Source organism: Charadrius vociferus, unplaced genomic scaffold, assembly GCF_000708025.1.
Source record: "Charadrius vociferus isolate BGI_N301 unplaced genomic scaffold, ASM70802v2 scaffold53, whole genome shotgun sequence".
In the NCBI taxonomy this organism is placed as follows: Eukaryota; Metazoa; Chordata; class Aves; order Charadriiformes; family Charadriidae; genus Charadrius; species Charadrius vociferus.
This window is the reverse complement of record NW_009647574.1, coordinates 172,750-194,054: the sequence shown is the minus strand read 5'-3', so window position 1 is coordinate 194,054 and position 21,305 is coordinate 172,750. Positions and strand designations below refer to the sequence as shown.

The 21,305-nt window shown below is 43.8% G+C and overlaps 1 protein-coding gene across 1 annotated transcript in view; it reads right to left on the bottom strand.

Moving 5' to 3' along the window:
• Positions 1–13,749: 13,749 nt before the first annotated feature.
• The window catches only part of GFRA3 (GDNF family receptor alpha 3), a 9,283-nt gene continuing 1,727 nt past the window's right edge, over positions 13,750–21,305 (bottom strand). The window contains exons 2-8 of the mRNA XM_009880912.1: positions 18,250–18,525; positions 17,484–17,576; positions 16,724–17,069; positions 16,536–16,645; positions 15,359–15,493; positions 14,253–14,383; positions 13,750–13,955 (exon numbers count right to left, since the gene is read on the bottom strand). Of these exons, the coding sequence (XP_009879214.1) occupies positions 13,821–13,955; positions 14,253–14,383; positions 15,359–15,493; positions 16,536–16,645; positions 16,724–17,069; positions 17,484–17,576; positions 18,250–18,525 (1,226 nt within the window). The 3' untranslated portion in view covers positions 13,750–13,820. The remainder of the gene's footprint in view (positions 13,956–14,252; positions 14,384–15,358; positions 15,494–16,535; positions 16,646–16,723; positions 17,070–17,483; positions 17,577–18,249; positions 18,526–21,305) is intronic.

Here is a 21,305-nt window from a genome sequence, read left to right as displayed (position 1 = left end):
CTTGATGCAGATGCATCCATTGATGTCAATTATCATCCGCCTTTTTATGCTTCAGTGAAATGTGAGAAAATAAACCATATAATAAGGTCCTACAGTAAACTCCTGGGAATGAGGGGGGTTATAGGCAAAGTAAAAAGAGGCACATATTTTAAGACTATAGGTCTTGAAACAACCTTTAAACAGCAAAAATTTAACTAAAGCATTAAGGTTTAGAGAGTCCTTAGAAGGAGTATATTTTGAAGGGGAGGACATGAAGACTTTTTGTTAATTTTGCAGGACTGTCTGCTGTCAAGAATCCATTTCCTTTGTGACACTTGAGCATCTCAACGTACACAAAATGAAGCAAAGAAACAGAAGGAAAATTTCGGTCAGGGGTACAGATGATTACTTAGTTCTAGAGCATCAGAAGGTTTTTTGATCACTACTTTTGACAAAACAGTAGTGTGTAGGTGAGCTGCCCCAGTGGAATCTCTTATAATCAGACCTGCAGTATCCAGATCACTGAGGCAAAGCACTGCGCTCTGAACTGTCCTCCTCTGTGCAGCATCACGGACAGGGGGGAGACAGGACACGAGAACTGTGTTCACATCTCTGTCTCCCCCAAACTTTTAGAATTGGGTCATAGAAGTCGTACTGTTAAACCTCTTTTACCTATCAAGACTCCCTTCTTTCTGAAGGAATCTCTGCTTCTGAGATAGTCAGAAGTTGACGGGGACGTCATGCACTTCTGCTTTGAATACGCTTAGTATTTCTCACGTGTAGTTAAAATTCCTGAATTCACTTTTATTTCTGATTTTTGTGTTCTGTAATATCTCTGATAATGTGTTTCTCAGTCTGCTGTAATGTTCCATGCTGTCGTGCTTACCCATCTAAACAGGAATAATTAAAATTCTATGTTACAGCTGTTTTCTGCCTTACAGACACTAGTTTGCCCTACCAGGCTGTGGATGTTGTCAGATTATGGTGTCAGTCAGTACTAGCTGCAGTACTGCCTGTTCCTAGCCTGTTATGGAATTTACATGTCTGTCAGAAAATATTTAAACTACATATTCTCTGGCATCTAAGATGTAGTTATTATTTGCTTCTATTCTGTTTGAAATGTCAAAGCCCTCGGTTGCATGCATCTGCATATTGTGAACGTGATCCTTGTTTCTTTTAGTACTGTCCTCTCACAGATCTACTTGTTTCTTATCTTGTTAGATAAAACATTTCGGAGGACGGATTTGGCTTTGGTTTGTGGCATCCGCTCCGTTGAACAGGGAATTTGTGATGTAGCTGCTGTGTGCTACCTTTAAAACAAAGGTGGAACTCAATACCGTAGAGCTAACTTCCTGGTTAGCGGGTAAGTCAGTATTGCAGTTTTACTTAGGGATTATACTGAGTGGGAAGTGTTTTAAATTTTGTCAGGAAAAGTGTATGCTGCTATGTGTAATATTGCCGTGTCAAATTTCATACCAGTTACGGGAGTTGTCGATTGAGTATCTTACACTTGCTGATTTCAATATTGATTTGTATTCTCTGCAGAGGTTATAAATTCAGGGTGAAAACTGTCAGTCCAGTGTGACTGACAGGTTCTTGATTAATGAAGCCTACGACTGAAATTACGAAAGGGAGTGGATCTGCTGTTGCCAGTATGGAGATGGCTGAGTTTTACAGGATGGAGCATCTGTATGTAAAGATGCTTTTCAGTCACTCTTGCTTAAGATAACTGTGAAAATAGTACTATTAATACATGTTGGAAAGCCAGTGAGGTTTTAATAGAAGTAAATGTGGCTTTTCCAGACTGTGGGCTGCCACTCCCATTTGGGAAGGCTTCTACGTTAATCTGACATCTTGTTTAGCACTGATAACACTAGAGAGCCAATTAAAGTATTTCAAGAAGACATCCCCATACAAGACTACATTGATTGTCCGCTAATGTGTATTGAATTTTAGCTAAATACAGCCCCGGGTGCTGTGCTGGAAAGCAGGGGAGCTTGCTGTCCGAGCTCTTAATTCCTTTTATATCGATTTGGCTGCTAATGATATAACCTTCTACTCTAATTAACTGACATCTGCATTAGGCTGAACAAGAGCCCCCTGCTTGAAGCTGTCTACTTGTTTGTGTTATGAAATGTGTCCTCCTTTTATGATAGATTTTGTCCAGATTAGCTCAGTCTGTGCAAAATAGATCATCTAAAGGATTGGCTTTTTTTTTAACATATCTTGTAAAGGAAGTTTGTCTTTCTGCTGTCTACATCCCTGCCTACGTGTCCAGAGTTTCTGTTTCGGGAGAGCCTGGCTGGAGCTGGTTCACTGACTGGATGCTTTTCTAATCCTTCCCAATGGATTATTCGCTCCTTTGGCTGATTTGGGGCTGCCAAGAAAAGTGTAAATTTAGATAAAGATGGGGTGCGAAGACTTGAAGAGAAATGGGTCATTTTGTATGTCTTAGGTCACGAAGCAACCGTCAGATGTGAACAACTAAATCAGGCTAGGAACATTGCTAGATTGGGAGGGGTAATCTGTTTATGAAGCCATACTGCCAAATCTACAAACTGCCAGTTCTCGGATTGGGAAATTTTGATTTCAGCATCTGAAAAATAAAATGCATGCTTTTAGTGCAAAATATTTTTAGAGCACTTAATAAGTTGAAGCCACTAGTTTGCATAAGTTCATCGCGAGCAGCTATTCTGTGTTGTTACGTGTGCTGTTGCCACGGATGTGTTTGCACATTTGCCTTGGGAGAAGGTTGTGAGTCTCAGTAAAGATGATGTAAAGTCGGGATTCTGTTAACGTTTTCATCTCTGTAGAAGCTTCAAACTCAGTGATGGGGGCTGCAGGAAGGTGGTTTCTCATGCTCTGTTGTTGAGTTTTCCCTTTGAATGCTGTTTGAGCCACTCTTGTCTCTGTGTTTGTGGGGTTGGATGGGCTCCTGAGAAACAGAGGTTTGTATGATTGCATTTCCAGTGATCTTCCATTGCATTTCCAGTGGCTCTTCAGCCAAACTTGGCAGCTAATAACTGTTTCACAGTTTCTGTGTCTGTGCACTTCTGAGCTAGTCACTATGAGGGGAGATGAAAATTAGCGCTTAGAGGGAAAACTCTGACAGAACTCAGTGAGCAGCTACCAGCGGCTTAGTCAGCACGCGCTTACATCACTTAATGGTCAGCACGTACATTATCCCGAATGGGTTTACAGCATTTTCCATTTCTGGTAATTGTTAGGAATACGGGCTGCCTGGTATTGTTAGGAATATGGGCTTATTGTGGGGGAGTGTGTGTGTGTCTCTGTGTGTGTATTTACAAACATACACGCTGCACACACACGATTACTTAAAAGATGACAACAGATCTGTGAAAGCAGGTTTCTTTAGTTCCTTTGTTTAGGGACCAAGTTGCTTCTCATGTTATTCTAGTCATATAATGACTAGTCATATAAGACATAAAAAATTCTTACTCTAATCTGTGTGTAATAAAATAATTCTAGTTCTGGTTTATTTATATTAAAATGATGGTCTCATTCCAGTTTCTGCTAATAAAATGTACGGCTTTCAATAATTTAAGTATTTACTCACAGCAATAGAATTTCTTTTTTCCTTATTGTACCATATTTGATAAGAACTAACAAAATCATTTTTATTTTATTTTCCTAGTATATATCTCAGGGCATACTTAGAGAGGTAACTAGGTGATGAAAGTAGTAGTTTTCCTCTTCCTCAGTACTCTGCAGATTCCAAGCCTTTCCCCTCCTTTTACTTCCTCTTTATTAAGTAACTACCTACCATACTGCACACCACACGTAGCCTTTCAAAAAAGTTCCTAGAGCAAAAATACAACCAGTACCTGAAGTTCAATATACTGATAATGTAAAAATAAGGAAATTCAGGTTAAGTAGGATGTACTGCATCAGTCTTGCTATTGTATCTTTGCTTTACGCAGACTGGAGAATTATAATATCGCGTTCCAACTTAAGTGGTGGAATTTTTTTTGTCTACCTGAAAATTCTCAACAGAAGCTGAGTGGCTTGTACTTCATGAGTATCTGAGGATCGGAAGGCCAGTATCTTGTCTGACAACTGGAATTCTTTGATTAGAAAGCAGGAGTTTTCCTTTCCAAGAGGAGCCTTTATTTTTTCCCTTGAGGCGTTAATGGAGCAGTGCTTCAGTGCTGACAAACAAATACACAATGAAATTTCGGGTTGTTACCCAGTGTGGAGGAGTCAACCAGGACAGCTTTTATATTATACTAATAACAAAATATGTGCCTAAGTTATCGTTGAAAGAGGGCAGAAGTGAATTTCCTAGACTGCTGGTTCTATTTCACTGGCAAGTAGAGCTCAGGAAACTGTGCTTAACACCTGGCCTACACCTCTTTTTATTTTTTACGTTGTATTGATTCCTAGTTATGCTCTTAGGCTTACATTGAGTAATTAATTTTACTTGAAACAATGCAACCAGTTCTGATTTAATTCCTGATCTGTCACTTTTGATTTGCCAGAGACTTGCATGTGTAATTAATGCTGTCGCCTTCTGTTAATAGGAAGTCTGTATATGTCGTGGTGGCGATGATGATACTAGGTCATGGCTTTGCTTTTGCATAATCTGGTTTCTTTTCAGCCAGTAGCTGTGAGCAGCAGAGGAATGAGGAAATAGCACGATCCAGAAAATAGAGGAGTAATAAACATTTTTTCAGTGTGGCAAAAGGTTAACGTGAGTGAGTCCCAAAAGGTGGGTTTATTGGCAATTTTAAGAGAAAGCTAATTGGCAAGGAGGTGAGTAGTACCCAGAATTAGATAGGGAGCTTGAGATTTGTGGTCATTAAAGGGATCTAATGAAGCTGAAGGACTAACGTGATTAGAGATGAAATTTGGTGTTGGCAGATGTTAGAGAATACATACAAGAAGGAATGACTGGAATACTCATGCTTATGGGGCTGTATATTGCTTATAACCACTTAAAAAAATCCAGGTGTCACTATGGCCAAGACGATAAAGACTGCTCAGTAAGCAGTCGTAGTGGTTAGAAGAGAAATATCTTTCACTTATTTACTGTTCTATTCAGGGGTGAAGAGGAGAAGCGGATTGGGCACAGGTATTAAATTGCAAACAGAACAGGCCAGAGAAAGCGTCTGAGCTGGAGTTCCATCTGTGTGCTCCTGGCTGGCACCGCGCGGTGTACTGATCCTGACGCCAGTGTGCGGGGGTCGGCACGGAGCCGCTGGGAAAAGGCGGTCTCATGGAGGGCTCACGCGGTCTCCTGGTAGAGAGCGCCCGGGCTCTGCTGGGGAGGGGGCATTCGGGCAGAGGTGACACTGACGGACCAAAAGGAGCATGTCTCACAGTAATTGATGCAAATCCACAGTTGAGTTTGCCTTTTCTCGAAAAATCATGTAATTCACATGTAGAGGGAGGGATCTCTTCACTCCTCTCTCCTCCCTCAAGCATCTGGCTTTACTGAAGAGCTGGGAACAGAAGAATACGAGAGGTGTTTTATTGGAACAGAGTTTTGATCTGTTCCTTCAAGGAGCTTTGCTGCTTTTTCTGGGGAAGTGGCCTGACGTGCAAGAAAGTCTTGGCACGTTAAAGGCACTTTGTTTGGTGCTGCTTCTACAGAAGTGGAGTGCGTGCTCGAGGAAGTACTGAAGATCAGCCGTACCCCGTGGCAGAGGGTTGTGTAACCTTTCACAGAACATGTTCCTTAGCGGAGTTCTGTGATAGCAGGATGTGGAATCATTTAGCTTAGTTTGAGAAGTTGTGTTTGTATTGTTTTGCAACATATCAGATTATGTGAACTTTATGTCAAAAGCAGCAATGAATTATTAGATTAGCAAGTGTGCAGACCATTTTTACTTGTGTCTATGTGGTATTGCTGATTGAGGACATAATCAGAACTAAAACATAAAAGACATCTGAAGAAGAAAGAAATATTTGGGTCTTAAATCAGGGTGTTAGACTGTGTCTTGGAAATGTTATGCCTTAACATAGGCAACTGGATTCTGAATTGAAAAGTTCGTGCTTGAAAATCTGAATTAAAATACAGACTCGGGTGAATACCTGAGTTTTGGTATCATGAATAATAGTAGGATTTATGGTGAGATCTACTAACTGAGATCAATCAAAAAGAAATTAATAATAGTCTAGTAAATTGATCAACTTTTCCCTTTCCTCACCATTTCATTGTGCCTGATTTACCAGATGGAATATGTAACTCGGTGATTCTTGAGAACAGAGGCCAACCCTGAGCTTCCACTGTTCGCGTTTCAGTCCTGTAGAGGGAATGTATGTCCTATGGCCTATAAATAAAACAGCTGAGATTTTACTCCCAGCTTTTTAGTACATTCCTTCATGAGAAGTCATAATGTCTCTCCAGAGGCCTTTCTGTGTTGAAAATATATTTAAAACTTGCATTTGCACTGTGATTTGCAGGTCCATGTTAGTTCCATTTGCACTGTGATTTGTATTTGCATTTTAAGAATGAAGTGTTCAGTGCCCTGAAAATGTGCTTCTGGTGTGATACCACTGCAGCTCCAAGTTGGATGTAGAATAGCAATCAGTTGTGTGGTGTATTTGAGGACCTGGACTACCTGTGGATTAAAAATTTTGCACAAGGCTGGATTGAAATTGAGAAAAAGGATGGGAAATCTCCTAGCTGATTTCTGCTAGAACTGCTATAAAAGACACACATGCTCTGATTTGGAATGATGGGAGTGAAATCCAAAGAGCTTGAGGCTGGAAGAATTAGCTGCTAATCTCACATTTCTACAAAAAGACTGAGCAATTCCTGTTTTATAGCCCTGAAAACATAATGGAGCCCTGGGGATCACTGACACAACAAGCTTCTGAGAGCCACTAGCACTTAGCAAAATTGACTTCAGTTAATCAAAAGATTCTACAGGGAGAAGGAAAAAACACCAACAAAAACCAACCAAACCGTGCTGGTTTGGAAAGCTGCAGAATAAGTAACTGTGTGTAGATGGTTAAAGAAATTTCAGTTCCTTGCAGTGGGGGTCACTGACCTATAATGACAGTATCTAATGGACAAACTTAAATAGAAGGAAAAGTAATTTAAGTGATAGACTGGTGGGGAAAAAAGTGTAAGGTAGGAGGGTCCAGTGGCACTTTGGTCACCCTTTATTAAAACATTTCTTGAGTGAGTTGTGTATGAATCTGCAAGCACACGAGACCCTACAGCAATAATAGGTGCAAAGACAACAGAATTATCTAGTGTGCATGATCTGGAACATTAACGTGCCCCATTATGAAGAAACATTTGCCATTTTTCTGACTCGTGTGCCATTTTCCTGTAGTCCTAGGTAAAAGGAAGCACTGAATTATAACCGATACCCCATAGTTATTGAAAGTCTTTGGCATATTTTTTTAAGAACCCATGGTGAAATCTCTGCAGGATTCTAAACTGGAACGTAGGTTTGAAGTCAGGTTGTTTTTAATAGTGTCCTTTTCCTAGAAGAAAACACATTTTCTGCTTTTAACTGTTGAGTGCTAGATGTTTTAAGAGAAATCCAGAGGGGAATCGGCCTATGTTCCATTGAAATGCCCCACATTATAAGAACAAAGCCAGAATAACTAAAATAGGACAATTATTGTGGAAAACAGTTTTGAAAAGTTTCCAATTGCTTTGTTCAGGGAGTTAAGACTGCAAGGAACCTCCTGTTATGACAGTCACAAGTTAATATGTATGATCTGTCACATAATACTTGTTTTTTCTGAGAACAAATTTGTTATGATTTATATGCCTCACAGTAATGCAATAAATGTTTTTATTTCAGTGGAGTTTAAATTAGTCATTTGTGGATGCCAGAGGAATTTATCTGCAACAGCAATTCCGGCATTATAAAACAGCTTGTAGCTTTTTCTTCCTGAATACGTCACTGGAAAAGAAAATTTTAATTTTGGGTCTCTGTATGTGTTGCAATGCAGATGTCTCCATGTAACGTTCCTCCCTGAGCAAATGGCAAAAGGTCAGGAGTAGGAATGGACACAGTTTAGAACAAGAAGCATCATTACAGGAAAACACTTCTGTTTTCCTTACCTGAACAGTATAGTGGAAGGAGGAAGATGGGAATATAAAGAACAAAATCTTTGATTTAGTTTTGGATGTGAGTGCAGAATCCTAGCTGGTTGTGGCAGGAGAAAGAAAACTGAAGTCTCATGAAACTCTTTTATTCTTGCACTATCTTCAAGGGGATGATATATGCAATAGAGTATATGTGTGTGTGTGTTGTGTAATGAAAGTGGAATAAAAGTTGTTAGATGCATAGTTCCAATTGCTTTGTTTAGTGCTTTTCTATAATTTTGCTCTTTATTTTGATGAGGAGTTGCTGAGATATAATTCAGTTGAAAACCAGCTTACTAATTAATTTTAATTCAGTCAGATAATTCATCTTCTCAGTCTTTTTATCTACACACAGAGATAACTGTAATCATCTCCTGTGTTCTCAAGCTCACTAGCAGTGCTTCTTGCAGAGTGCTTCTGGAGGCTCCGGTCTACATCTCTCAGCTCTTCGAGCATCTAGTGGTGTGAACTCGGTGATTCTGTCCACGCAGAGACGATTCTCTCTCTATCAGGATAAGCTATTTGAATGTTGCTTAATAAATGTTGTCATCTAATGGGGGGAGGGGAAGAGCAGCTGAATCTCATGCCTTACAGGAAAACAGGTGGGACCAATAAGAAGAAAGATGAGCCAAAAATCACGCAATTATTTTGTGCTAGCTAAATGGCTGCCTTGTTCTGCCCAAAGGTAAAGACGTAGTTATCAACGCCATTTATCAGGTGCACCATTTTAGTATAAACTTGTTTAAAACAGGGTAGAGCCCCTTTTTCATCATAATTAGACAGTAACCCATTGATTCCAAGTGGGCCTTCATTTTCTAATTATTTAGTACATAATATAATGTCATTAAACATCTTCGAGTGGACAGGATTGCTCTAAAAGCTTTAGCTCCAGAGCTCTAATATTAGGCTTTTGGCATTCATCCCTGTGTGTGAAAAGCAGTCAGTTTGTTTACCAGGAATTTAGATTCATATTACTGGGGGAATTAGCAGCAAGCTATTAGTCTGATTCAAGCACTTAACAATTGCTGATCATCTCCTCCCAGCCTGGGGATAATGGAGGTGATCAGCTGTAAATGGAAAGTGTGCGGGGCTATTTCCATGAAGGCACTTGGGGAAAGTGCTGCATCCCTGACCCCTGCCAGCCCTGGGGTTTGCCAGAAACCCAGACCCCAGCGGCTTCCTGGAGGAGAGCTGGTCGCCTGGAAGAAGAGCTTCCATTAGAGTCCACACCACGCTCTGCCTCAGCCGACCCTCCCTCGTCTGGAAAAACGTTCAGCCACAAAGTCCCCGAGGTAGCAGCGATCAGCCTCCGATCGCATTTACGTGCCCGCTGCTTCCATGGGGGAGGTGCGGCAGAAGTGCGTCTGGGTTTCACACCAGGGCAGCACCGGGTGGTCCTGTCTGGCTCCGCGGCGCTGGGTGGCCTCCCGCTTCGCCACTGTCGCCCCCAAAAGCTTTGTCTGGTTCATGGGCATCTCAAACATTACTTTGAAACTTCTCCTTCTTGTTCTTGTGGAAAGTTCCCTACCATTTTTGCAAACAGTGACTTGTGATTTTTAGGATGTATCAAAAAAGATACTTTCATTCTTTATAGGTGAACCTGTAGTATTCTTTTGTCAACTCGAAGTGACCTTTTCCTGCCCACAGGTTTTAAGAGGCATGCCGGGCATCTGTAGCCAGGAATTACTGTTTGAAGTAAAGCTTTGTTTTTCTTCATCTGCGGTAGATACTGTGCTCCCCTTTAAAAGGAAAGCTGCATCACTTGAGTCTTACAAAACATGCATTTGTTGGAGGCAGTGGGAATGATTTCAGTGAGGCAAGGACACAACAATTTTGGACTTCCAAATTCAAGGCTTATCTCTGGCAACACCTTGCTTATGACCTCGGGCAAGAAATGTGCATTGCGTCTCTTGCTTGTCACACAAGAAACAACTCGCCTAACACAGGGATGGAGCTCGCTGCCGGAGAAGCACTGTTCTGCCCTTTGTAAACGCTACGTTAGATCACGTTAAGGGATCTAAAGCTATGTCGGAGTTCTAGAAGCCATGTCTGAAGTACATGACAGAGAACAATGGCTGCAAAAGTTGTTAAGATTCCTTTGTAAGAGATTCTGTCAAACTCCGTTCTTCAAATTTCTTTCCCGTAATGCCTTCAGCAGTAGGAGACGAAACGTGTTGCTTCTATTAAATACGAAGGAAGGCAGGAGACTGCTAGAGTTGCGAGATAAGTTTTATTAGTGAGATTTGGCATTATTTTACACTTTTAAAAATAATCTACATTACAACTAGAAGGTTCCCACCTTTTGTATGCTTGCTGAGAGCTCAATGTTAGGGCTGTCAGGGTAGAGAATTTTTATTAGATTATTTTTGTACTTAGACCAAAGGTACTCACAGGATGTTGTAATCCAGTTTTTGGGGAATAGAAATTGAGGGGGTTCTGTGAATTGCTCAGTAGTGTGGTTAGTTAAGAACTGTTCTGAATGGGTTTAGGTAACTGTACCAGTCTCTGAACATCGGCGGTGCCAACAGAACTGAACTGATACTGACGCTGGCGTGACATTTCTTAGTAGCAGTTATCCTTGTGCATGCGTATATGCTGTGTAGTTGAATAACTGTGATATTTGGAGATTGGGTGTTAAAAAAGTCTAAGTGAAGCTGGATTTGTACTCATAGCTGTGTGAGTACCTGTGAATGCAGCTGTCTTTAGAGGTGAATTTTGTTTGCAGTTACTGATGAACAAAGAGGCAGCTGTGTATATAAAGGTGCATATGTACACGCAAAAGAGACATAGGACACTTGGAGAAAAACCCTAACTGACACGTTTTGCTTTAATTTCAGTCTAGAGCAGGATTTGTCTGAGTGTCGAGCATTTTCCTATGTAATCCGGGACGGGACATGACATGAGGCTGTAATTGCAATCAGTAACCTTCTTAGGGGTGAGGGGCTAAAGGTCCACACTGCTGTGAACATGAACAACAAAATGCTAATACCTATTTCCATATCAGCCTGTCTCAGAGCGCTGAAGTGGCGGAAGAGGAAAGGTCACAGTGCCTATGAGCGAAGATGAATGCAGTACACTGCGTGTGGTACAGATGGCTCCGGGAAATCTACTCCATTACTCTCACAAATATAGTCACTGATTTGTGGAATAGTGGAAAGAAAAATGTGGGGTTTTTTTCGCTGTCACTCTCCACTGAACTCTGGAGATGACAGACACTACTACACTACAGTCAGGAGTCTTACCACGTTTCTAGTCCCACCATATGGAGGATGGTCTAATGTAGATATTGGAATACTGTAACATGGACTCTGTCTTCATTAAACAATGGTAGCAAACGTGTGGAAACAGTGCTGTCTCTTGATCCAAACAGCCATATTTCAGTAGATAATCTGTAATATCAGCATTCGTACTCTTCTTTATTAATAAAACATGATCTTTGTTCCTACTGTGTGGAAATAACACGTTGCTTCTCTGTGCAGCAGAGGTGGTTCTGCTCCATGCAGTGATTTCCCTGCCCACCCAGGAGGTAAAGAGAAGGCTGGCATTTCAAATGGAAATACTACCACTGCAGAAGGACAATCGCCTAGCTGGTGCTCCCCTGGCAACAGGTAGAACACAGGGTAAAAAGCAATACCCACCTGTTCTGCATCTACTTGGGACTGTAATATTGCTTGGCTGGCTATAATACTCTTCAGCTCTGCTGCATCTCACAGGATGAGCAAGCGGCACCACACGTGTGCACAGCTGCTTTGAGCCGCTATCCTGAAAGCCCAGGTTGGCTGATGAGGCAACTCCTGCACACAATTGATTGTGGACTATTAACCTATGCTCAGAAATCAATATTCACTTAACACCACATTTTAACAGGCACATGCAGTACAAAATAACAGCAGTTACACAGTGCACGCGTTTACACTCAGGATAAACAGGTCATGAAATGGAGCTTGGCAGAGGAGATTGGGCAGGCAGCGTGGAAGGGGACAGTGACAACTTGAGTGTGTGGAGAGGTACAAGGTAGTTGCAGCTTCCAGAGATTTTTGCAACTGAATGTCCCCGCGGCTTTGTGGTCAATACAGCTTCAATGAGCTATATGTATTCTCTAGGCATTACTAAGAAGGTTCGTCCTGAGGCCAGGCAAGCTCATACTTTGCTATATAAGACTAAATTTACTGGGGTTGAGCACAGAAATCCATCTTAACCCACAAAACCCAAGTCTCTTGCTAGCCATGATAATGGATGAGATATATATATATATATATATATATATATATATATATATATATATATATATATATATATATATATATATATATATATATATATATATATATATGTATGTTGCAAGGGGCAAAACAGAAAGGAGCAAGAGTAGCAACTGTGGTATAGTGTCCTTGATCTGGGATGGTATTTTTAATATACTTAAAAGAATGGATTTGAAAAGGGAACCGAAAGTAATCCAGAACTGCTGTTTACCGGGGACTTTATGTGTATGTTCACTGAGCTTAACTTGCAACCCACCCTGGAGCATGGAGGTCTGGTCTTCAGGGTGGTATGCTGTACTCTGTGCCTTGGCAGGGCTGAGCAGTGGACCCACGCGAACCTCATAAAGTTCAACAAGGCTAAGTGCAAGGTCCTGCACCCTTGGGTGTTGGCCAACCCCTAATATCAGTACAAACTCGGGGATGAATGGATTGAGAGCAGCCCTGCAGAAAAGGAGTTGGAGGTACCAGTGGATGAAGGCTTGGACATGAGCCAGTAATGGGCGCTTGCAGCCCAGAAAGCCATATCATATCCTGGGCTGCACCAACAGCAGCACGGCCAGGAGGTCAAGGGAGGGGATTCTGCCCCTCTGCTCTACTCTACCCATCATCATCCCACCCGGAGTCCTGCATCCAATTCTGGGGTGTCCAGTACAAGACAGACATGGACCTGTTGAAGCAAGTCCAGAGGTGGGCCACAAAAATGATGAGAGGGCTGGAGCACCTCTCCTATAAAGAAAGGCTGAGTCAGGTGGCATGGTTCAGCCTGGAGAAGAGAAGGCTCCAGGGAGACCTTATTGTGGCCTTTCAATATATAAAGGGGGATCATAAGAAAGACAGAGACTTTTTACCAGCGCTTGTAGGGCTCGGTTTTAAACTGAAAGAGGGGAGATTTAGGTGAGATAGGAGGAAGAAATTCTTGACCGTGAGGGCAGTGACCCCCTGGCACAGGTTGCCCAGAGAAGCTGTGGCTGCCCCATCCCTGGAGGTGTTCAAGGCCAGGTTGGACAGGGCTTGGAGCAACCTGGGCTGGTGGGAGGTGTCCCTGCCCAGGGCGGGGGGGGGGGACCGGATGAGCTTTAAGGTCCCTTTCAACCCAGACAAGTCTGTGATTCTGTGCCTGAGGAAGAGCTCCAGAAGGTGGGGTGGTAGGACATGCTGTGTCAGGTCCCTCCCTGCAGTCCGAAACCAAACCCTGCACAAGTTCTGACAGAGTTCAGACCTTTGTTTTAAGATATTGCGCTGGAGTATTAGCCTGACTGTTACTCAGAACACCAACATGGCAGAAGCGATGGTGGGCACCACATCTGCAGAGCTCAGTGCAAACTGACTGGGGGACAGTGAGGTGCAAGTTGGGGGGAGGATTTCAGTGGCTGCTGTTGTGGGTTAAGGCTGTTCCATTCCTCTTTTCTGGAACCCTTCTGTTTCCCAAAGGTAAATCAGTAGTGGGAGTCTGGATATGGAATACGATTAATAATATGGGAAGGAAAGATGCCGTTTATGCCAGGTTAATGTGGGCTCAGCAACAGGGGCAGGAACAGAGCCAGAGACGGCCAAGAAATAGCAGCTCCAGAATGCACAGAGGAGACCATGGGCATACTGCTGTGCTCGGAGATGTCTCGCTGTGTCTTCCCTTCAGCCACCTAGGAAACGACAAGGAGGAAGGAATCCCAGTTACACATTTATGCTCAAATACCTGGCTGCCGAGCATCCAGCTCCGAGCACCGCCGTGGGACTGTAGGGAACTCCTGTGGCTGGGCAGCAGGGCCGTCCATCTCTGCTCGTCTGCGCACGGAACAGCTCGGGGTGAAGCGCTCCAGGGCTCCACGTGCACGTGGCACCCCTTGCTTTCATGTCCAAAATCACGCCTTTCCAGATCCAAGGCTTTTCAACTACTGTCTCTAGGCCACTCGGCTCACTGGGCCACCAACAATGCCTACCTGGGACATTTCTGAAGCGAGAGCTGTGCTGGCACTGTCTCCTTGGAAGTTTAGGGAAGATGAATAAAATAAGTCTTCCTGTCTTTCTAGAGCTGTCTGCTTCAGGTGCATTTGAGACCAAATGGTATTTTCTGCAAATAGAAGAAAAGTAAGAGTCTTATTGTGCTTTTCTTGTGCACACCCTGGAGTCCAGTGAACAGGAGTCTAGGGATGCTATTTTAGGAAATGCACTCACAGGCTGTATGGCTTTGATTTAGAAAATACGTATTCTGTGTTCAGTGGATGGCCTGTGAGCTTGTGGGTTTATTTGTGAGGTTGAGCAGAGCGCAAAGCCAATTTGCACTGTACTTGAGGACCTTTGGGCCCCTCTGGGACCTTCTCAGCTGTCTATTTTGTCAAGGACAGGTATGTGGTATCTCAGATGGGATGTTCAGGTTGTAGGTGTATCTATAGTGCTGGGTGTAAGGCTTTTCTATACAGCAGGAGGTAGGTTTAAATATTAATAATTTATCTAATGATGCTGGGTTCTTTCATATCCTTTGGAAGCTTTTACAAACATAAAATATTTAAATCTTACTAAGGTCTGTTGTTAAAATGCTAGGGAGATAAAAGAAATACAGACTTAGGATTACATAGTTGTATGTAACAGGATTTTTGTAACTGCGATGCTGCTGAATCCAGTAACAGGCTATGTCAGGAGCCACTTCTCTCAACCACATAAGTGAGGGCCAAAGGTGAGCACAGGAGAGGCAGAGAGCCCAGACCCCAAAATCACGGTGCACTGATGTGGTTACTGCTGTGGGTACAGCTTCTCTGACTGCCCCTCATGGCTTCTTTTTTTTTTTTTTTTTTGCAACCCCTTCATTTGAATGCTGTTTGGAAATAGCTTCGTGGTGTTTGAGATGAAAGAAAGCGTTGCTAAAAGATACAGAAACACTTCTGAGAGCAGATCCAGGCTGGTCCTATAGGTTGGACAGGAGATCATGGGGACACTGCAGAAGACGACAGAACTACATGCAAGAGCAATGCAATGTAGGATCTTGAAATCAACAGGATTTTAATTTCCCTGTGCTGAGCTGTTTCTCTGATTCACAACTGATGCTTACCAAGGCATTTGTTGCTCTCAAACATGCCGAGTATCTGGTCACACTTCTCCTTCTGGTTGCCGCTGCTCTCACAGGTACACCATAGGGAGATCTCCACGCTGGAGTTACTGACGTAGTTGGGTGTCATGGGTGTGCCTGTCCCAACCCCCCAGAAACAGCAGTCAGGATTTACTTCACCAAATGAAAGAAGCCTCATGAGTCCTGTTACACTGAAGGGAGTGCTGCTCTGGAGGCAGGCAGAAGCCTTCCCAGGAGAGGTCGGGAGCACTGCGGGGTGACCCAGGGCTGGGGAATCTACCTGAACTCTGCTGGGCTGTGAGGGAGTGTGGTGATTGCTACCCCTAGCTTGGGCAGCCTGACAGTGAGGTGTACTGACAACTGAAGCATTGCACTGAAGGATGTGAAGCATCTGCAGGGACTCGACGGCAGTGGTGGCACACGGCAGCATAAGGCGCTCTCTCTTACGTCTTGTATAGGTGTCAGCGCTGTGTGGCCAAACCAACGCTACACACCTCTAGTGTGCCACTCAGCCGGAGTTCATCAAGCACAAAAACAGCACAGCCATCTGGAAAACCAGAAGGCATAGTCCAGATTTACAGCTTCTGAGATATTGTGCCTCTTTAAGGCACACTGAAGAAGTACTAGCAGGTTGGCAGCAAATGCCCAAAACCAAAGACGACCTCCCTTCTAAGAGCTGGTAATGCCATGTTCTGGCTGGCTCTGAGAAGACGGTGTGTGCAACACTCAGAAACCATCAGGACTCCAACCATCAGGCAGCAAGTGACCGTCAAGTCTAATCACTGCTGTGATGGGATGCAACTCCTGCAGCGGAACAACTTGGTTCCTGCAGGCACAGAGCCCCGGTGGTCAGGCGTTCACAGCACTTTGCACCAGCTGATGATGCAAGCGGGTGTTCAGAAATGTCAGGCAAGTGCTGCTGATTTGACAGCAGAGGACGGGACAAAGGAGCACAATAAATGGAAGAGCTCTCTTTGGGCTGCATTTACCTCGGAAGCAAGAGGGAGCACTAGCATCAATTAGGCTAAGGCATATTAATTGGTAGACTGAGCACTATCTCCTGCTGGAGAGCAAGATGGTCCTTCATGGCATCAGAGTGTGCCTGCAAGTTTGTGGCCTGAAAGCATCCACCCTGTATGTTCCTGTGGGCATCACTTACCAATCATCCCCATGTACGCCTGCAGGCACGCAGCGTGGTTGTGCTGGGAGCAACCATCTGGAGACGTGTCTGCAGGTTGACAATGCTGTTGGAAGTCAGCCAGTCGGGATCTGTAGGAAGGAAAAGGAGGCTATCAGTGTCTATGCTCTTCTATTCTTTTGGCTAATGTCCACTGCTGCTGGACCTACTTGCAAATATGGTCTTCTAAGCAGGAGTCCAAAAGCCAGAGGCAATTTGGTTTGGTGTTATACTGGAAGGAACAATCAGGGACAATAGTTTTGCGGCGGCGTTCTCCACAAAGTTCATCGTGACATGGACAGAATAGGATCCTTTTGGTGAAATCCGCAGGGACTTTCTCAAAGAAATTCCTTAGTCCTCTGTGGCATTTGCGACGGTCACACGTGTCCTCGCTTCCCACTCCCTTGGTGCAGATAGAGGCGTAGTCTGTGCGCAGACGCACACACTTCTTGCTCAGGTTACAGACGTGAGTTGCTTTCAGGCATGGATTTGTTGCATCTCCTGCTAACTGTGAGCCTGTAAAGCCAAAAAAAAACCCCTGGAAACAATGAAGCAAGCCTCCAGAAAAGGTCAGGTGTGGAAACAGAAGTAGTCTTTACTTGATGGCCAGATTGGGAACATCGAAAAGAACAAAGCAAATGAGTCCTGCCATGTGCCTGTCGTATGACATTGCAGTTATACTAGTTACAAAATCATACTTTTTATTGGTTCATGGTAGGGTGTTTGTTTTGGAGAATGCATCAGTGTAGGTTAGTCCCTGCGTCATGGGCCTGGACCTTGGCGGGGGGTGATAAATTTAGGCAAGTATCCGGAGCAGGTCTCCCTCTGATTAAAGGGACCATTACCCCAAATTGGTTGTCTTAATAATTTTCAGCCACTGAAAAGATAAGAAAGGGCAGCATTATATCCTGTAACCGTTACAATCCTTACCTGATAACAGAGCTGCCAGTTTATTATAATCTGTCTCCCAGTGTTCTTCATTTGCTGGATTCTCATAGGGAGAGGTCTCCAAATTGAAATAACCTAGGCAAGATAGAAGATATTTTATGCAGTGGGAGAAATGCTTTTTTTAAAAAATTTTTTTTTCTTATTTGTGCCTGGCTGTTTCCTCAGGCTGGAGTTCAGAGATGCTCTGTCTTGCTCAAAGCCAAATACCAAGAATGGTTCTGCTGGAGACACAAAAGTGTTACTGTGTAAAAACAGCATTACATTTTGTCATCAGATTTGCTCTGGCTGGAATTTGGTCTGTGCTGTCACCGGGGTTTTTCAGGCTCAGTACTGGTGAGGAGATGGGCAGCACAGGTGGCCTTTAGCGGGAGGCCAAGTAGAAGCATCCCGCTGAAGCTGGAAAGCAGCAGCGTGCTCAGGGATGCCGCTACAGCAAGTGTCATAATCCCACATCCGATTTCAGTGACGGACAGGGTGACCGTTTTGAGGTGGTTTTCACAGCACTAAATCTGTCTCAGAGCAGCTATCTTTGTTTCTTAGGGTCCCTGGTGTATTTGAAGGGCTGGTCCCAGAGCAGATCAGTTTTCTCTGCTTATCAATCAGGGCAGTACAGACTCCTCCTCGCTAGGAGACGTGGTTCCAAAGTGATACCTGCAGTGCTGGGAAGTGGCCTTTTGCAGTTGTTTTCAGATGGGGGGCAGGGCCGAGCCTTACTAGTACCCTGTAAATTCATATTATTTCATCTCACCATCTGTCATGCTGGAGTGAACGGTCCAGAAAACACGTAAGCAGTGCTCCTGTCTCTTCATGCGCCGGTGGCACTTGCAGTGCAGCAAAGAGCTGTTTCCCAGGTCTAGCTCTGCGTTCAGACATCTGACCCTGCTGTCGTGGTCCAGGGGAAGGAGGCGAGTCTTAGCCAGGGCGCAGTTTTCCAGGGTCCTGTAGGTACCATTGCAGGAGGCGTCGGAGAGGCACAGCTGCTCTGCCGCTATGCAGTCACTCCTCGGCAGAGCCAGGAGGTCTCCTGCTCAAGCAGGGAGAAGACTGTAAGGATTACAGTCCCCACAGGTGCCACACAGGCACCTCGTCATTGTCCTGTAGGCATCCCATGTGCAGTAAGGACTCCTCTCAAGAGGCAGAAGTGGTTGGGGTCTTTCATATGGAGCAGTAAGAGACAAGAGCTGTCTCCATTTAGAAACAAAAGGATGAGTATTAATGCATGAAAGAGGGACGGGTAAAGAAAAGTCTCAAAAATAATTTTGTTCAATAAAACCTTTTTTTATCACCCTTAACTCTTTCAGCTTGGCCATGATCAGGGATGGCTCTGTATTTTATGGAGTATTAAATCCCTATGGAAACCTTGGCATTGCTGAGGCTTGCTTTGAAGCTCTATTATCTGGGTAACGAAAAACACAGCGCAATCAGCACATAGCAACACCATCCTGTGTGCTGTGAGTCAGTGCTGCTGCCATTGCTACAGTATATACCGGTCATTAAGAGATGCACTGAGAAACCCATTTGTAGGGTGTAAAAACAACTACGGTACTGAGCTTGGAAATTTAAGAATAAGAATGCGTGTGTTTTGCATAATAGAAGAAATCCTTAACATAAGATCACAAAATCACAGAATGGTCAGGGTTGGAAGGGACCTCTGGAGATCATCTAGTCCAACCTCCCTGCCAGAGCAGGGTCACCTACAAAAGTTGCAACAATCAATTTAAGAATACAGAACCCAGTCCCTGAAATCCGTGCCAAAAATGCTGGGATGCAGGCTTGGCCTGCCAGCTTTCATCTGTTCGTTGGTTGTGAACTCTTGGCTATCTGTGTGTGTGTGTGTATGTTTGCACAACATGTGCATTGATTACTTATATAACATATATTCTATGGTTCTATGATTACTTATATATACACACACATGCACGCACGACCTTATTCATATTCAGTAACCTATTTAACAATATAATATTTAAAACTAGACTTTTTTCAGCTTTTTTTTCTTTAATGGACTGTTGTTTCCTAGGGGTAATACTGGGGTGATACGTAGCATTATGTTGTCGCAGGTACGTGAATCAGTCCATAATCTTTCTTCATTTCTGTAGTGTATGAATCTGTGTGTTGACAGTACAAGTACAATGAAGACCTGGAACAAGACTGTTTGCTAATAAAGTTTAGATAGGCTGGTATGTTTCTTCCCTTCAGGACAACATTGCTTGGCTGGTTTTAGGAAATGACTGTGCTGAGCCTTACATCTACCTTTAATGTTCTTTGGGTACATAATCTTATCTACCCTTCTCTTGCTCAGCAGGTGCAGTATTTAGTATTTCAGTCTGCCTTCATTACAGATTAGAGAAAAAATCTTGGTACAGCTCATATTACCTGGTATATACCGTCTTCACCATCTAATTTGTTCTCTCACTTACTGTTGTTGGCTTTACCAGTTTATTTGCTGTAAGCAGTAGGCTGCATAATTCTATGCTAGGCTGCTTCTCAAACCTTCTATTTTTTCTGCAGTCCAGTAATACTATCTGGTGTCTCTGTTGCACTTGGACAAATTTATTTGCTTTTCTAGCAACTTACTGTACTTTGTTCACCTGGCTGTTACGTAGAGACTGTATGACTTTTAAGCTCCCTGAAAAACAAATCTCTCGTCAGAAATGCTTTGTACGCAGCACAGTGGGTTTTGGTTGCGCCTTACACATAGGCACAACCTTAATGAACATCAGTGAACTGATCTACCCCACCAGGCCAGACCAAAGTACCATCTCCCCCTTCTCCAGCACTGGCTTGCAGCTGCTGTTGTAGGAGGTTTGTAACAGGTCAGGATTTATTTTCCTTGCCTTACAAATCCTGCTCAGCAAGCACGTGAGCTTGAAGTGACATTTTTTAAACTTTAAAGTGAGATGGTGATTGCCAGGCTAGAGCAGAGCTGGGTGTAAATGGAAGGACTGTGTTTCTACCACAGGTCTGTACCAGATGCTTCAGGTGAAGCTGCTGTAAAGCTCAAATTTAAAACAGTCCTCCTCTACAGACATCATTTAATAGCTGTGCATTGTCTTAAGCCCTAATACTTGACACGCCGTTTTGTTTTTCTAAAACCTTGTCTTAGTATTCCAGATAGTAATGTGAAAGAATGAGAAAGCTAATTCCTTCCTAGACCTATGGCCCAGGTTGCAGACCATGTTAAAGATGCATGTGTACGGGAGTCCCTTCTGTAGCTTTAAAAAAAAAAAAAAAGTTAAACCAGTCCATTCACAGACTATGATTATTTATACCTTAGAAAAAGGGGATAGGTAATACAACATTCCTTTATTCTCCCTTTTTGCTCCACGTCCTGTCATGTATATATGTATTATTTTGCTGGCGATGGTGCACCGCACCACTGACAGAGGGGATGACTGCAGAAGGGAAACCTTTCCTTTAATTAAGCATAGTTATCAAAGAAGCATTAGTATCTGAACATGGAAAATTGAGGGAAATCTGTTGTAATCCTGTGGCTGCGAGTGCTACCGAGGTCTCGATGCAACAGCCCCTTTTTACAGCCGTCATTGCGATGTTCCGCGGCTGCAGCTTTTCCTGACTGCAGAGCACCGACAGCCCATCGCCGGGGTCTGGGACCGCTCCACAGCAGCGCCTAATTTCTGTATTTCTGGTCACATCACCCATGGGGACCGCGCGAGGGATGGGCTGGAAAGAGGGGGACTTTCTGTCCCCGGCTGCCGCGGCGGGGGGCGGCGGCGGAGCCCGTGCCGGTCCGCGCAGACGGAGCCCCCGGGGCGCTCTCGGCCCCTCGGGGTGGGGGGTGGG